Genomic DNA, 19,233 nt, shown 5'->3' on the forward strand with positions numbered 1-19,233 from the left:
TTTTTTAAACTTTGTTGGGGATTCTGACTTCTCCAGACCCCTGGAGAACCTCCACAGCCAATAGTAATCAGTATACTACACTGAATCAGTACGCCCCCTCCCCCTGTGGAGTGAATAGTGACTGGATACACAAAGATGATTAACTTCCCAAACTCTCTACTACAAAAGTCAAGACCTTAGCTTGACACTGTCAACACAAAAGGTACAATAATATCAACCATTGATCACTTTAAGGGCCGTGTCCTTGCAGGCGCATAGAAATGACAGTTACAATATGTACTACTGAGGCAATATCAACATAACAGTGACCATGACTCTACGTCCAAGAGCTGAAAACTACACAAAGTCTGTAGCCAAGGTAATCTCTGTTTTTTCAAGACATGTTTCCCTGAATATCAACAAGGGAAAACTGTTCGAAGACAATTCAATGAATCAGCGACAAATGATAAAAAGGAAACACTTTCCAAACAGCTGTGGAATGAAACATTGTAACAAGCCTCTTGAAGCCAGTGTAAACCTGATTTCCCTTTATTTTATGGGCCAGTTGTGGTATAACTCCTCTTTAGTGACCAACTTCCTCTGCACAGTCTGGTTAATCTCTTGCAAACTGCCATTCTTCCTCGTATCCCTCTTAACTATAGCACTGCAGAGGTGGAAACATATTTCTCCAACAATTTAACTAGACATAAGCCGCGTTTCCACCGCAGGAACTATACCCCGGAACTAGGAACCTTTTGAGGAACTCAGTGCGTTTCCACCGCAGGAACTAGGGTCTAAATTTAGTTCTGGGGGCTTTGTTTTACCCCCCAAAACGTTCCTGCTCGGGGGGTAGTACTTTCCGAAAGTACAGGAACCTTTTGGGTGGAGCTTGCAGCGCTGAACATTTCTGATTGGTCGAGTACTCGTAGCATTTGTGTTGTATTTATTTTCCGCCATTACCCGCTATGTTTGAAAATATGCAGCGGCAAACCAATTTATTTTCATAATAACTTCAAATCAAGCTTGTATGTTATGCGGCGCAGTAGCCTACTTTTGGTTATAGCCTGTCAACGTCTTGGAATTATAACGTGTGCTCTTCTGTTCTTTTCTTGCTTTAGTATTCGTTTTATAAAATGCTAAGCATTCATGCTGGGACAGCATATTACGTAGGCTACCAAAACATTCAAACGGATTAATTCGGTTGCTGAATATTTTCTTCCGGATTTTCTTTGTTAGCCCGTTGTAATTGACTCAAAACGTTTGATACAGTTATGTGAGGTATGCGGTAGTTCTGCATAATTAACATTGGTGATACAGTACAAGCAAACTGGAAATCACCTTCCGCACTTTTTACCGGGTAAAATAACAGGTTAATTCTAGTAATCTTCCCTTTAGCTTTTTCAGACTGCCGTAATTTTACTCAATTTTACTGCCATTTTTCAATTCCACGAAAAGACCAGGAAGACTATGGACTCATTTTTGGTGCATGGTTCGCATCTGGAGGGCACACTTCGCTGCTCGGCTAGCAGTAACTTCGAAGGAAAGCAAACGGTGGCTGTACCACTACTAATTTACATTTTCACGCAAGTCCGAGTTTTCGTTCTATTCTTGTCATTTTGCGATTAGCCTATATGGAATTGACGACGAGAAAGTAATAAAACAGCAAATTGTTTACAACGTGTGCATGTTTTCTGCTGTTAATGAATGTGTTTGAGAGGATATATGAAAATCAATAAATACAAAAGTAACCATATATAGTCATTGTTGGTAACCCGTTGTATATAAGTGGAATAAACCCCTCCGGGCTGTCCCGGTTATTAGAAAATAATGTAGGCTACTTCGGTGGTAGTATGGGGTTATAGAAGAAATCATATGACAGATGGACCGACGACAACGTCAGTGGGCTAATTTGCCTAATCTTCGCGGTACTTTAGACCCCGGTGGAAACGCAGACAACCATTGGCTGAAGGAACCTTTTAGTTCCTGGTAAAGTAGTTCCTGGGACTGAAAGTTCCGGGTAATTTTGGTGGAAACGCGGCTATACATTTCCGACAGAAAGTAGCAATGCAGTTATAAAACAGTAAATGCAACCGCAAGGCAAAAACATCATTTGAGTGCTGGTTTTATACTGAGTTACGTTTGCCTTATTTTCTTTTATAAGGAAATTGGTAATAGGGAAATGACAGACCCTCAAGAGGCTCAGACAAGTGTTTTTGTCCAGCTTGGTTTTGAGCAGTCTCACAGCATGAGCCAACTTTTGAAGTCATTGTTAGCTTGGACTTTGAAAATGTCCTCATTAGCTTTTATGAGAAAGGTTGACCCACTGAAAAAGAAACTTGCTTTTGAGGTTCAGACTTCAAACTTTTAAAAGAAGAAAACTAAGATGAGACAAAATGATCCCTTTTGCTGGATTTCCAGAAAATTACAAAAGATTAAATAAGTATAATCAATGAATTTACAAATGGGGGCATACATTTAAAATACCTTTGAAGCATCCTCTCAATGATATTTTGTTATCCCTGTTTTAAAAAAATAACACGCACTCTTGTGACAGACTTTGTCAAACCAGCCTGCCTTCACTAACACTCCATTCCCTGAGGTCCTTGTTGATTAAACAGTGCAAATGACAGAATGTCTTACCACAGAGATTTTAGACACATTCTCAAATCCTTGACACATTCTCCTTGACACAAACTACAGTGCAAGAGAAACATTTAAAATCTGTTTTCTTTCTCAATTTCAAATGCTGAATTGTAGTCCAGCAGTCCACCAGCTGAGCAGGACAGCTGGCATGCCTGATCACAGGCGCGATAACTGACCCAAAGTTTGTGACCCCTGGATGGCGCTATAGCCAATTCTGCACCTCCCCATGGACCTCCTGAGCACAGTCAGTAGGAGCAACTGACAGGATCCGATTTGGACTGCGGGACAATCACTGCTGAGGAAAAATGGCCTCAGCCGGGAGCCTTTGGAGTGGGCCTTATGAAGTATTCATAAAGCTTTTATCAACTGTAAATAACGGTCATTAGCCTTGTCTCATATTGTCTCATCAGCATTATGACCAGTTTACAGCAAGTGATTTGTGTTACTGATATATTTAATAACAAGCACAATGACACGGGGGCTGGCGATTCTCGTAACAATTTTAATGACACCTTACATAACACTTAAGGTGTTGTGAATACTGCATATTAAGACCCATTCCCATTGACGAGTCACCCAATATTCCACTCCCAGCAGACTAACATTCATAATGAAAAGACCAACAATTCTCCAGGTTGGTAGAAAGGGAAATTGAGAATACGGTCGGTAGTTACCTGTTTTCGGGGTCAGGGGTGGTCATGCCTCTTGTGACGTAGCACATTTTCACGGGGATGTACCTCCTGTTCCCTTGTATGGATATGATGGTTGCACTGGGGGCATCGGAGTGTGCTGCACCGAGGCGGGGTGACTCCGGCGGGGGCGTCTCCCATTCAATTTCAAATACAGGGTTGCCCTTTTTCACATATGGGGTTGCCTCCCGCATATACTTCACTGCAATGATAAGGGGGAGGGGATTAGACACTCCCTCAGTTAACTTTGATAAAATGGCTCAACTGTCAGCAGGTCATAAAACCCCTGTTAGCAATAGAGTCAAAAATATCCCTTACCCTAAATATTTAGGTTGTTAGGATCACACAATACAGCTTCAAATGTAAGATGTATTTCAAATTGTCAATTTTTAAAGACCACAAGTTAAACCTGTGCAGTTTTATGTTGCTTTTTTTACCCAATGAAGCAAGCTGGCTGTGCATCTATGTAGGCCACATGTCAGTGGCAGATATAGCTAGTTATTTAACTTCGCTACCAGAATTAGTTCTATGCAGAGTTGTTTTTGATAAAATGCAACATAAGTATTCATTTTAACTGATAAACCATGCTTCCATTGTTAATCTAATGTTAGCTGTTTGGAATCATATACAACTGAGCTATTATTGGCTAAAGATTGTCTAAAACTTATTCAGCAAAATACCTGTTAGGTTTTTGAGAGGTTTGTGCTCTAGGCTGGCTAGCTGTGAGGCATCCTGTGGCGTGATCACAGTACGAACATCAGTTATGTAAAAGAAGATGACCAACTCGCTTCAAGCCAGCTAAATAAAAGAGGACCGGATAGCCGCTCAACAGCCAGGCTGGTGAAACGAGTTAAACTCCTCACCCGAACACTTCATGGGAACTGGTCTGAAATGAGGAACACTGGAGCACACTTTGCTCCAGGCAAAAGACACTGTTTAATGTACAGGGAAGGACTATTTTGACGTCACATTGCCTCGGGCACATTTTAAAGCAATACATGAGCCATACAAACATACTATTTAACTTCCGGGACAAATTGTTTAATCATTTTGAAATTAATTGTTGGCTTCAATTGCACCTGTTGAAAAAACCACCAAACTTAGAAATTGCAACTGTAGCCAAATTGCACTGCTGCAAAGGCCTGCATTAGTTCATGAGGGTATGAGACTTAGTCTTCTTCTTCTCAACTGAATGGCCACACAGAAAGAGACAAAGTACTGCTTACTTCAGGTTGATATATACTTCAGGTTGATGAAATATTTGTTAAGTACGAATAAATATTAATTAATTACTTATAAGGTTTAAGGTCATTCTTTCAGTGTAGTTCTGTTGAATGAGTCAGCAACATGGGCGCTTCAGCCCATTTATAGCAAGCACAATGACTATTACAATATAAGTGACTATTCTACACAAACCGCCATGAGGCGGCAGTATCTGCCCTTCAAATGGGCTGGCTTCATTGCTCCTCAACCCTGACAAGAAAAAAAATGTTTTGAAATATGACAAAGTTATTTCACACGTTCCTCCAAGTAATTGGATAAGTTTGATTGTAAAAATGGAATGTGACTGGGCAACGTGAGTGGGAATGGCATCTCTGACAACACTGCAAACCCCTCTTACCAGTAAGGGAACAGTAAGGGATGCAGGGCCTGGTTACTGTACAGAATTTGTGACCTGACTCACCTAAACTTTTACTACTTTCGTAGTGTGCTCTGCTGTTGGCATTTAGGGCCATAACAGGCTATCATGTTCAATGAATGCAGTTCCAGGGAAGGGTGGACTCGCCCCCATCCATACAAATTTATCACTGCTCAACACAAAACAGATGTCCTTAAAGAGGCTTGGATTACATGCGTATGTGTACTGTGTGCATACTAGTCTAGTAAATTTCAGTTTCTGTGGAAGTCTGGAGCAAGATACCTCCATATGCAGCTACAAGTTCCTCAGTTCTATATGACAGTTTAACCATCAATATTGAGCTCAAGTAATGACTGAATATTTTGTACAGGAGTGTACACTGTCAGTGACACATAATTATCTGTAGCGTAGCTCATGGAGGGAGAGAATCGGTCAACCTGAATGAGCATGTCCCATTGCTTACTAGCAACCCCCACAAGTCAATCAGACTCTCAGACTACTTGCTCAATCTGCATGTGAAGCAAGTGTAGTCCTCCTGCTCACATCTGTGCAAACTTGTGGACAGCAGTGTGAAAAGATTCAGCAGCTGGACATCACTGGTCTCAAACAGAATGGCCAGTGAAAATGGTAGGCATTTTCAAATTCTGAGAAGAAGGGGAAAAAATATATATTTTTTAGTCTAAAAACAGCCAGAAAGACTTGACAGATGAGGACATGTTATCTTTACACTTGATTATCAATTGAATCTATCTAAACTTTTCTTTAAGAGGACCAAAAAGTTTTACCTGAACTATCTGACCATAATTATCATAGTCTGCCTTTATTAAAAAGGCTTGTTCCAGCCCAGTGTTACATTTAATTTACATACATAATTCAACTAACAATTATGCTTAGTCATAGTGAACCTGAATTGAGCCTATTTTGCGATACTGTTTTCATTTCAATCCATTTAGATCTTCTGGCCTGTTTCCAGAGCAACAGTGATTTAAGGAACCCAAATTTAAATGACCCCAAGTTAGACAATCTAATATATCACAGTTCCCTAGCATGGTGTCACTTAAATCTCTGCTGTATTGATTAGGATGGCTTCATCAGAACATAAAAAATACTCAGTGCCATAGTGCTCTTGAAGAACTTCAAGCTACATAATAAAGTAAAAAAGCTTCAATTTTGGGTTGCAGTCCTGTGTAGATTCTTGCTAAATAATTACAATTGATATTTTAAGACCATGATTGTATCTTGAGTTTGGTTTGTTTTACTTTACACAATGAACTCTGTTCTGTTTCTACTCCCCGCTTTCCTTGTGACACTACAGTAAACCGGACGCTTGATAAAATAACATGCGGACACTGTCAATGTAACCCTCTCCCTTTCACAGATGGCCACCTTCTTTCTGTGGGATAAGAAAAACAGATAACAAGCACATATTATCCCGGGCAAATTGAGTCCTTGACCTCCATTTTTCAACAATGTTCTACTTTAGTTAAAAAGACATTCTCATTGAGATTTTAGTAATCTTCATTCAAGGCAATAATTTGTTTAGGAAGTGAATCCATAAATCTTCAATGAGAGAATGACAAACAACCAACAATTAAATAACAATAAAAACAGAGAAAACGTAGAGATTATTTAATTTAATTTAGACAAATCAGTTTCAGTGCACCAATTTCAATTCTTGACTGCAAGCTGAAGTGGAAAAGTTAGTCTTCTTTCATTTCAGGGTGTTGACTTCCACAAGGTCAAATGAAAAACTGAACACCAGGTACAAAGTATCACGTAGCTGAACTGCTGAAGGATACAGAGAGCACAGAGACAGGACACCAATCACAGCCACACGGAGGTTTCCACCAAAAATCATAAGGTTACTTAACTCTTAAGCTATTTCAGTTAGAGTGCAGTTTTGCATACAACAGTAGAGGCATTAATGTGAACAGAAAATGTGGATCCTGTAAAACCTCACAACAAAAGAAAAAGTGCAAACATGGCACCAAGCACATGGCTAATGGTGCATGGAGCCTTCCTCTTTTGACCAGTTTTGGAATAGGTTTGGCAAGGAACACACATTAACTTCCCTGGGCCTTAGATGGGCTGGCCAACAGTGACTGTGGTAACAAGCCACACTACAGAAAGATGATTATGGAAGAAGAAAAAAACACTCATAGAAGAGAAGGCAAAACATTTGATTTTGACTTCAAACGACCTAAAAATGGAATAAGAACAGCAAACACCAGGGCTCAGAATTCCATGCAGACCTCAAATTAAGTAACTATATCAAACAGAAAATTGGTTATGAAGCCAGAGTTTTTATAGAGTGTGCAGTGAGATGACAATGTTTTCTTCATTTAATATGGCAGAAACTGGTGGTGTTTTCTCCTGCACTTTCTCCCAGGTGCCTTTTTAAAGCTTAGTAGAGCTACTCTACACTGGCTGGAACAGTGTGCATTTGGCAGTGAAGCCATGCTTGTCATTTTCAGTGCTGGCTGTGTGAAATACCTCACACCATTTCTGCAGCGGGAGTCATCCCTCTCACATTCAAGGTCGCTACATTATCCTCAAGCTGAAGGATTTTGGCTTTATCTTATCGCTGCTTAAACACCATCACCATTACTGTTTGAAATTTCTCTGTCCTGTGTATTGCACCTTAACCGGTTAATGTTCATGAAGTCCCACAAAGTTGCTGTATACATTTCACATTTATTTCTGATTTGTAAGTGATATATTACATATAAACTTAGTTTAAGATGTACACATCTGGAGTTTACATACATGAATATAGGGTAATGCACTATCTATAGTTCTGGATATAAATTAGGAACATATAGCCACCATCTTTTGTTAACACTACTAAATGGAGAATATGCTGAAACTGGTATGTGCTGGTATTGTCTGGTAAATTACATCACATTATTCAGATTATTTATGAACAACACTGCAGTGCTTAGTCTCTACTGCAAATAAGGCTCACATGAAAAAATCATGGATATAAAAATAGAAAGGGATCCATTTGTTTAGAGATGGTATCCAGTAAGTGCGCCCTTGAGTTATGTTGCCACAATAGAGCTATACACCATGTTTATGGGACTGCACCATAACTACAATTACCAGGCTGCACTTCTTCACATTAGAGCACATAATGGATTACTAGCTTGCATCTTTAAAAAGCTGTAGTCTATGTCAAAGATCCCTTAAAAAAATCCACAGAAAGTCAGTGTGTTCATTGGTTCAGTACTGGAGTACTTCACAGAATGGCATGAATTATGTCGTATTTGACAAATTTTGTATGTGTCAGCACAAGCACCTCTGCAGTTGATGCCTAACTGAATTGGTCTGAATGAAGTCATTAAATGCATGTTGGTTTCTTAAGCCACCTTATAGAAAGGAGCAGTAATATGACTCTTGAGAAAATACACTGGTACCAGTACACATTGGGGAAGCAAGAAACAGAAACAGTGATATACGAGTCTTTATTTTATGAACCAAGTAGCGTAACATTTCTGAAATCTTTAAACGATTCACAGCATCTCATCAATGTTACCAGTTTGTGTAAAAACATATAGATCTATACCATCAAAATGTGAGAAGACTAGGCCACAAGCACCAGGATTCCAGATCAGTTAACAAAAGAGATCTATCTGTTTGTGTTAGTGAAGATGTAGGCCCAGGACAATGTAGGCTATTTGTTGGCTTTGGGGCTTTCGAGGGTGGATAAAACTGAATTGCAGCTTAATTTTTTAGATAAACTACCAAAGCTTTGACCCTTTGGTTGGCAGAGAAGGGCAAAAAGGATTAACTTTGTGATGTCTCCATAACCAAACAGCCTCACCTGGCTCAAAGATATAAAAACACTTCTAGCCATGACAGATTTACAACCATTATGCTGATCTGAAGCAATATGAAATCTGTAACCAAAACAAATGACACATGAGAAACAATAATGTGGGGAAACACGGCTGGGGCTGACACAATTGCTATCCCTGACAACTGAGCAGGATAAATATTTTCAAAAGGTAGCACTGTGTCACCAGCACTGAGGATGATTCTGAAACTTGGCTGCTGAACCCCTGTGATTTTGACACACTTGTGTTGCACTGGCACTGTCGTTTGCTTTGCCCATCAGCTGAATGGTTCACAAGTGAGGTCATGCCAGCAGGCTGGGGATGTGAGGCAAAAAGTTGTGTAGGTTGCTCTGGATAGCAGCGTCTGCTAAATGCCTGTAATTTAATGCGTTCTCTCTCTTTTTCATTTTCTTTCTCTCTTTCTTCACTCCATCTTTCCCATCCTCTTGCTCATTCCCTTTCCCAGTGGTTATACTGCACAGAGGGGCACTCAGTCCATTTAGTCTGAGCTCATCTCTCATTCCAGTACTTATTAGCACTACGTTCAGGGGCACTGTGTTGTCATCCAGTGGGACCAGCTCTGGCTGTAAATGACCTCTTCAAATGTTTTTAATGATGCTGACTCCAGAATCTCCAACCCCTTGTAAGCAGACGCAAGGAGCCTTGCGTAACTCTAAGGAAGCTGCTTTTTTTTTAACGTAGCTTCCTTGAAAAAGCTGTGTGAGCAAAATTAGTAAAGATGGAGTACAATGGTTAGGGATATGGACTTACAGCTCCAATTCATATTTGTAGGTTCAATTCTAAGCTGGAGCACTGTCAGTGTAATTAGCTTGAATTGATACAGTAAATAAATAGTGTTTAAAAAAATGTTAACTTTGTCAGTTGCTCTAGGTTGCCAGCTAATGTTGCATGCTAGCTTTCTTTTGTGAGCAGTGCAGCTGATGCTGATGCGTGATGTGTGGTGCTAATTGAAGACGTGAAACTGAACAGAAAAATTGAGAAGATGAAAATAAGCAGAATGCGGAAAGCGGAACGGGGAGGATAAAAACATTGCCAAGGAAAAAATGCAGAATTGCTAAAGGCCCCATACAGTGGGGAGCTCTTTATAGCTGAGGGCTTCTCAACCTTTTGCACCCCAAAGACCCAATTAATAGCACATTATCATTGTTTTGAGGGTATAGCCGTATTGTTACAGGCATGTCCCTGTTTGCCTCGTTAGCAGATACTAATTAGATCCTCGGGTCTGCATCTGCAGTTACACAAAGAACATGAAATCTGAGATTATTTACAGTTTCATGTGTTGCTATCCAGGTCAACATAACGTGCATGCTATCATTTCACCTTTACTATTGGCGCAAAGCATCCTACTTCCATACATTCATATCTACAGCATTCAAACATGCCGACTTTATTTGGTCTTTATAAACACTGTTCTTTGTTTTGGTCTTTGTGGCTTGGTCATAATTCATCCCCAAGTTTCAGTGATGTCTTAAGACACTTGATTAAATAATTCTGTATATTGTACTTATTAGCGCTCATTGTACAATTTCTCTAAATTTTTTCTTTTTTGTGTTTCTCTGGCTGTGCCATGTCTTCTCCTGTGGAGAGACATTACACTTATATTAGGATTAGACCTAATATAAAGATCACAAGAAGCAGAGGGACCTCCACTCAGTCTTGCCCAGCCAGTCTGTCTCCATTCCCCAAAACCACCCATTCTCAGCCCCTGAGGACGACAACAAAAAACTCAGAGCCCTCTCTACACTGCACACCACACTGGACAGGTTCTCACAGCATGCAGCTCATGACTCACGTAACAACTCCTCTTTTCTCACATTTTTCCAGGTGTCCATCTCAACTGCCTTTTGCAAGAGGTCAGGGGTCAGTTTTACAGATTTTCATTTTTATGTCTGGATTAAGTCAACACGTTTCTTTGACACTTTGCCTTGCTTTTTACTTTTTTGTTTGTTTGTTTATTTTACTTAGAAACAACTATTGGTCTATGTAAGGGATCAAATCTTCCCCATGAATCCACTAGTAGTACTAGTGATTCGCTGGCCAATCGGTGGTATTAATCAATCAATGAACTATTGGGTAGAAAAGAAAACCAGCAGTACTACTGGCCTCCTGAGCCAGGTTTGAGTATCTCTGGTATACGTTATCATGGCTGAACTTAAACACAGGTCTCAAGGTTTTGTAAAGGACTAAAATACTACAAAGATTGAACTTAAGTGGCATAACTATGGAACAATAAATGAGAAACAAACATCAATACAAAAACAGATAATTCAAAAGCGTATATATAGGCTACAGTACCATTGTAAGTAAAGGTCATGTAATCCCTTGCAAATATCAAGCACAGTGGTGCAATTATTGCTAATGTGTCTGTAACCGGACTATAAAAGGACATAGGGGTGTGGGTGTTTTCAACATTGTTTATATAAAAGAATTTTCCATTTGGCTGAGGGGGGGTGGGGGTTGAATGGGGATGGAAGCCATCATATTCAGGTTAACACTGTATGCAAACATCCTCTGGGCTACATTTTTGGTGGATCTTTCTGTCCTTATTTGTCCAAAACCCAAAAACATGTAATGCTGTGAGATCTGTTCTGCCGAGTCAATTCCATTCTTGTTCTTTAGTTGCCTTGTGGTTTCTGTGTAACATGAGCACCCTGAAGCTCCAAAGAGCCCATATTTGGACAACGGCTTTGTTCTGAAAGCACAGGTAATGGATTTCTAGTGAAGGAACACATGCTGAATCCCCTCATTCTTACCGTTTTGATGGCAATGATTGTCCAGTCCGTAAAGATCTTCAGCAATTTGCACACTGTGTTTTCATCTGAGATTCGATTACAATTCAAAGTGATTTTATCATGAATTTCCCTGTTGACATTTATATGAAATAACAATACTCTGGTGTATAAACCTACTGTATAATTTCAGATTATGCACTTATTGCAAATGCAAAGAATGACAGTCTACCAGTAACTCCAATTTCTGAGGTGTGACTTATATTATTATACATACTGTAGACAAGGGTAACTATTGTAGAAACCTTATCTTTGAACACACACTGCAGCTACCCTAATCATTAAATTTAATCATAATCAGCTTTTGTTACATTGTGTCCTTGACCAGCAATGGCCATTACAGCTTGTGTTGTGTATGGAGAAAGGGAATCTTTGTTTGTGAAGATAAAGCACTCATTAGGGCTCCAAGTAGAAAATGCTTCATTTGAGATCTGTCATGTCTGGATGTGGAACATTGCAGGGAAACAAAGACCTCCTTTTACACAGCTTAATTACAGGGGCTGCTTCCTTCCACATGAACACAGGAGAGAGGCATTAAAACACTGCAGGTATTGAGGTTTCCTTTGCACACAATCTGGCAGACAAGCATGTCCTTAAAAGCAATGATAGTAGGGGCCTATCCACTTCTGTAATAAGGCCTAACTCCAGACGAGACTTAGTGCTTGCTTGTGCACAGAGTTTGGCTCTGGATAAGGACAGGACAAATGTGGCTTCCTTGATACAGAACAGCCTACAGCAGTAAATATTTTTCAAGGTTAAAATATAGTAATCCAGTGCAAACGTGCCAATGACTAAAAGAAAAAAAATGCCCACAAAAAAATTACAAAGAAGGACCACCACCAAACTTCCTGAGGAGCAGATGTTAAAATCGTTCCACAGTCCAAGAACAGTTAATGATTCACTCTTGATTGAACAGCATCAGAACCATCCCCAGCAAAATCATGAAATAACATCACCCTCCGCGTGACAAACACTCATCAGCAGAGGGATGGGGTTTCTGTCTCAAATATTGGACAGTGACCAGCATACGGATGAACCTGATGCTTGGCAAGCCATTACATTTCAACCAGAAATTAAGCGGTTGCTCTGAGAACCACGGTCATGTGCCTCAGCAGGCTGACCTTTGACCTGGAAGAGTGACCAGGGCCAACAACAGCTATTTTCCAAAAGCTGTTATTGTTGCAGTTCCAGACCAGAGCACCATCTTGCCAGAGAGTATGTGGCAGGGCCTCAGGTTTGTTTGTGAGGTTGCTGATATATTTTTATCCTAGTAGGGTGGAAATCACTGATCATCACAATGCAAATCACACCATGCAACATGGCTATACTGAAAGGAAAGAGATGTGTGAGATGGCAACAAGACTTTTAAAGGAAATGCCCCTACCTAAAATGGAATGCAACCAACCCAGTGAAAATCATCAGTTGATTTAAAAACAGAGGTAACTCAATGGGCAATGAGATACTTTAAGGAGCATTCTCTGCTGTTCACAGTGCCATGTTCAGTGATGTTCCCTCTAGTTTAACAAAACAAATCTCAACATTTAGCCTACATTTTAATTTGAAGAGAGACACCCACAGGAAGCCGAGCTGCAATCCAGCAGTAAGCAAACACATCCTATCCTATGGGGATTGTCTTCTGTTAAGTAAAATGTCAGATGTTTCTTACTAAAAGCTTAATTGATGACAACTTGTTTTAAACCATTCCAAAGCCATGTTACATGTCCACTTTGTCATCAGTCAATAACTATGATGCTTTTTTTCTCTCAACTTGAACCACACACTAGAGAAAATCTGATACCACAAACCTGTCAAATGGTATTTAGTTAGTGGTGTCACCCTTACTATGTTTTTTTAATTGGAGACATTACTACAAAAATTTAACTAGCAGGATACTGCCAACATTTGTTGTGAGCCTCCAGATAGTAATTTCTGTCAAGTCAATGCAGACCAACCTACAACCATCCTATCATGACCTTTCCATCCTGGAGGTTAGGGTCATGTGTTTGTGTCACAGAAACAACAAGACCAGGTCAAAACCTAGTATAAGGCTGGACCTAACACACGTGATCCAGCCGACCAATGGTGTAACTGCATAACTCGGCCAACCAATGGTGTAACTTCATGACTCACTCAGTCACAGATATTCACGTTTGTAGGGCTGGCCCCGCTGTTGCGGTCCAGCCAAAAAAGAGAAAACAATGTTATATTAAATAATATAGCCTATACACTAGCCTACATGGCCAACAGTATGTAGACACCCCTTCTAATTAGTGGGTTCAGCTACTTCAGTCACACCCATTGCAAACAGGTGCATAAAACCAAGCATACACCCATGCAATCACCATAGACAAACACTGGCACTCTGGCAGTACAATGGGTTGTACTGAAGAGCTCAGTGACTTTCAACGTGGCTCTGTCATAGGATGCCACCTTTCCAACAAGTCAGTTCCTCAAATGTCTGCTCTGTTAGAGCAGCCCCAGTCAACTGTAAGTGCTGTTATTGTAAAGTGGAAATTTCTAGGGGCAACAACAGGTCAGCCGTGAAGCAGAAGGTTCACGCTCACAGAATGGGACCGCTATGTTCTGAAGCATGTAGCACGTAAAAACCATCTGTCCTCGGTTGCAACACTCACTTCCAAGTTCCAGATTGCCTCTGTAAGCAACATCAGCAAAAGAAGTGTTCGTTGTGAGCTTCATGAAATGGGTTTCCATGGCCGAACAGCCACACACAAGCATAAGAGCACCATTCACAATGCCAAGTATCGACTGGAGTGGTATAAAGCACACCGCCAATGAACTCTGGAACAGTGGAAACACATTCTCTGAAGTGATGAATCACGCTTCACTATCTGGTAGTCAGATGGATAAATCTGGGTTTGGCGAATGCCAGGAGAAGGTATGTGCCGGAATGCATAGTGCCAACTGCAGAGTTTGGAGGAGGAGGAATAATGGTCTGTGACTGTGCGGTTTGGGCTAGGCCCCTTGCTTCCAGAGAAAAGAAATCTTAATGCTACACCATACAATGACATTCTAGAGAACTGTGTGTTTCCAAACTTTTTGGCAACAGTTTGGGGAAAGCCCTTTCCTTTTTCAGCATGACAATACCCCCGTGTACAAAGTGAGATACATAAAGAAATGGTTTGCTGAGTTCACTGGCCTGCACAGAGCCCTGACCTCAACCCCATCGAATACCTTTGGGATGAACTGGAGCACCAACTCTGAGCCAGGCCTTATCGCCTAACATCAGTGGCCAATCTGACATCCAATGCCCGGGTGTCCACATACTTTTGGCCATGTAGTGTATGTTGTCTAACAATTATTTTCTTTTTTTAGACAACAGTGACAAGGAAAAACTCCCGATGAGGCATCTCAAGGCGTGGATCCATAGGCACCACCATGATCAGGTCAATTTTCAGTCCATCTAATCAGTTCATGAGCTAGCTGTATGAGGATTTCGGAAGGTCATGGTCTCAGGGTGGGGTGGTAGGCTGGAGACATGGAGGGACAACCCTCTGTAATTAAACCCTCTCTCCCCTGGGCATCAGTCAGTGATGAGCCACCCTGCCAGGCTAATGGCTACAGTTGCCACTTGCACTGTCAGGATTAGCTACCAGAAGACAGGATGCATTAATAAACTTATTGAAAATGTGTTCCCTGTGACAGAGATTTTTTCCCCCATATATGCGCTGTACATCCTTCACCTCTCTGGACTCCCTGCCACAGTTGGAATTGGCACGGTCAGGATACAATTGAGGATGGTAGGTTTTGTCATTGCACCAAGGACTAGTGATTTAGCTTGTCTGTCTCACCACCAGTGAGGTGACAGCTGACATGATTTGAATATACACTTGTTTTATTTATTTGTTTGTTTGTTTGTTTGTTTGTTTGTTTGTTTGTAAAGAAAGTGGCACCACAGTGGTAATACGGTACTTTTTGAATGACAAAAAACGAAATATTCTTGGCTGCCACTTTTGTGGACTTTTGTGAGCACTGTACATTGCCATAGATCAAGTGTGTCCAATCTTATCCAAAAGCGGTCAGTGTGGGTGCAGGTTGTAGTTTTCAATCCAAACCTTAATAAATAAATTCAGGTGTCTTAGTGTTGGGCTAGAACAAAAACCTGCTCACAACCAGCCCTTTTTGGAAATATTGGACACCAGTGCCTGAGATTATACTTGCTGCCAAGTGATAATAACTACTTAATAATGCAATTAAGCTTAACAAATAATCAGCTTTCTTCATACCAACAGTAACATGCACAACATGGTACTACTCTACCAAACACCCACAAGAACAGCAATTCTAAGGTCCACAGAACAGGTCTGAGTACTACGACACATTAGTTATGGTGCTGACTAATCAAAGTTAGGAAATAAAGACACTCAAACATCTTTCAATGTAGAGAGAGAAAAGGTAAATCAAAATTTTGTGGCAGAAGCTAGAAGCTAACGGGGCCCTCCACTGGTGAAATTAAATACTCCAGATCACAGGTCTTAATTAAACTCACTTCCTTAGTTCTTCAAATTGGAGGGGGTACCATGTGGTTCAGTTGGCTCACAGCCAAATAGGATTTACATTGTGCTAATGACATACCGCAGATTTTCTTTTCAAAGAGAGCAATGTGGGTCAATCTTTTCAGGAGGTCAAGGTTGGACGTTTCCATACAAGTTCAAAGCACCCATGATACTGTTTACTAACCTGGACCATCTAAGGCACTATTATGCCATGGTTCGACTTTCTCTGCCTTCTCACTTAAGGATATGAGCTCCGTGGCTCTTATCCTCATATTGCATACATCGCACGGTCCTGCGACATTTTCACGTCATGACGGGTCATACTCTTTATATCCACTATTAGGAAAAACAGAAACAACGTTTGGCTCTGTAGCTGTTTTCTGCAAGTGTTGCAGAAAGTCGGTTTTCATAAATTGATCAATTATACGGAATTCATGACATGTCTGGTAACAGTAATTTAGAACATACAGAGCAACATGTTCGACACAGCCTCGTTTATGAATCTGACATAAGAAAATAACAGCTTGATCAACCTTGCCAACCATAGATCTTTTGGATGCCAAACGCAGTTTAACCACTTAATGTTCTCAAATACATATTAAGTAGGCTATTAAGCTTAACTAAGTTTACAACAGAGAATCGAAAGGTGCCTTATTTCGCGATTCAAAAATGCAACTGTCAGGCTTTTCAGTTTGAAATATTAGGCTACAATGTGGGAGAGAACGATTATTCATTTTACTGTGTGAAGCAGCCCAATATTACAAAATGTTTAGTTACATTCTTATACAATCTATTCTAAAGATTGCTATATCATCAACTTAGCACAATTTTCAATCGACCACACTGATAGCTATTAAGTAACCAACATATCGAGCGATCGTGAAGCTTTAATTAGTTTTTTTTTTTTTTTAAGTTGAATTAATGCTTTGTTAATAATGCAACATACTCGCATAGAAGGCAGTCAGATGGACTAAAGATTTCGCAACGCAAAGTGACGTGCAAGTTTCGCATGTCTTGTTCTAGGCAGCTGGAGGCTGAACTGCGAAAATATTTAAACGAGATTGCGGAAAAGATAAGCAACCTGGAAAACCTTGGGCTACCTGTTGTCGACTAACTTTACGTGTCAAAAGCTTTTGCACTTCATGCGGAAGGAAAGGTAGTTCAGACAACTCTAGCCCACGTAGGCTACTCTCCAGAGAAACATTTTTCTTCACTGGGTTTGTGTCATTATTAACCAGTGGCATGCATGGAGAGGAACTGTGAATGACCAAAGTGAGCAGCACACGACATGTTCGTATGTTTTTTGGATAAGTTCAGCTACAGTTCACCCGTTACACCTGAGGTGCAAGTTTAAGAAGGTCCCGCGGAAAAAATACAAAGTTTTCCCGTGCTTACCTTCGAGCGTCACCTCTCTCCCGGCTCGTTTTAATCCTTGCACAGCTTCGTCGTGAGTGGCGTCCCTCAAATTCACCCCGTTGACAGACAGTATTGCATCCCCAACATATAACGCCTGAGTTTGATCCGCTGCCAGGCCCTTAAATATCTTGCTAATGAGTATCGGCATCTTGTTCTCCTTCCCACCTTTGATGCTGATTCCGAGTCCCCCTACCTCTTGTTTTATTACTTTGACGCATCTCTTTCTATTTGCAATGGCTTCTGGCACTTGCTCCGGCAAATCCGTGAAAGCTGTCCTTACCGCAGCTTTGGGACTGTTTGTGGGATCAAGATGACTGGAGTCATTCCCGTAAGATCCATTGGTTATGCCGTTTACATTGACATTCTCCCCGGTGTCTTCGCAGCTCAATGTAAGGGCGTCTTCGCTCAAGTTAGCAAGCACTTTGTGCCAGCGATCCCGCACCAACACATCTAAAAAGCCACTTTTTTGCAATCTGTTTCCAGAAACTGCCGTTGCTACCGCCATCTTTGGAGCATTCTTAAAATGCCATGTGATTATACACACATAGGACTTTACTCTCGGACTTCATGGGGCTCGCGAACAGTTCAGCTGTACTCTGTTTTGGCTATCTAATCGCTAACTCTTGTCATTTGGGGTGGAGCAACTCGCTGGGAAATCCCACTGAACGAGGCAGGGTTTCTCTACACATGGAGTAGGCTACTGCCGGTGTTATATCCTATTTGAGGAATAGCAACTGGGGATACCTTTCAGCTTACAGGTTGGACATTTCAGGTTATTCGCGATACACTTATACTTTTAACTCCAGTTAAAACTTTTATTGAATGACATTTCATTAGACATTTTAATGAATGTTCGTAGACTAGTTGCTCCCTTTGTTTAAAGCCTATAAATATGTGTAAACAAAAACATCCATAAGTCATGGTCGTTGTTTCTCCCAGTTCTTTATTGTAGCATGTTAATAGTCTTATCCACACGCAAGTGTCATTAAATAGAGCTACAATAAAATAAAGCAGAAGGTTATCAAAAATACGTACATTTTCACACGTGCGCGTATGACACATCGTCTCTCTCTCTCTCTCTCTCTCTCTCTCTCTCTCCTTCTCTCCTCCTCCCCCCCCCCCCCCCCCCCTCACACACGCACACACATAGCCTACACACACACACACACACGCACACAGAGTTAAGGAATGTATTCTCTCTGGTCCAGACAGCACTCTGTCTCGAGGCAATTTTAACTAGTAATTTGAAATAAGCGATCAAAAACTACGCTCCAGTGTTTGTGATATAAGGGAAACCGCGAGATACATTCAGACTCCACAATACACTAAATCACACCTGTTTCTGCATGTCAAGCCAGGACCTTGAATGTTAACACTGCTCAGGAAATGGCCCTGTCATTCTACAAAAGGAATCTACGGGTGACTAAACCCCACATTTTTATTCCTAGTTGTTGAATTCCGAGTTGTTGAACATTCATTATGCATTATATAAATACATTGCAAATAATACATTTCAAATTATATCTTTATATACTCCTGTTTCCACTGCTATTTTTGTTAATATTAGATAAGCAATTTTTTTTGGGATTGCATTTCATATATTGATATTGAATATATTCATATATTTAAAATATTAGTAGTCATTAGTAGCTAGTGTTGTTTTCTCAAATTCACTGCACTTTACTCATTTTTATTGATTGTTAAATG

The 19,233-nt window shown here is 40.6% G+C and overlaps 1 protein-coding gene across 2 annotated transcripts in view; it reads right to left on the bottom strand.

Annotated features, from left to right (window-relative positions):
* The window catches only part of sntb1 (syntrophin, basic 1), a 37,094-nt gene extending 18,905 nt beyond the window's left edge, over positions 1–18,189 (bottom strand). Inside the window, exons 1-2 of one of the 2 annotated variants that reach the window (XM_064338429.1) lie at positions 17,506–18,189; positions 3,297–3,513 (exon numbers count right to left, since the gene is read on the bottom strand). In XM_064338429.1, coding sequence (XP_064194499.1) covers positions 3,297–3,513; positions 17,506–18,031 — 743 coding nt within the window. In that variant the 5' untranslated portion in view covers positions 18,032–18,189. The remainder of the gene's footprint in view (positions 1–3,296; positions 3,514–17,505) is intronic. The other variant, XM_064338421.1, reaches the window with a different exon arrangement.
* Between the last annotated feature and the right edge of the window lie 1,044 nt (positions 18,190–19,233).

Source organism: Anguilla rostrata, chromosome 1, assembly GCF_018555375.3.
Source record: "Anguilla rostrata isolate EN2019 chromosome 1, ASM1855537v3, whole genome shotgun sequence".
Lineage (NCBI taxonomy): Eukaryota > Metazoa > Chordata > Actinopteri > Anguilliformes > Anguillidae > Anguilla > Anguilla rostrata.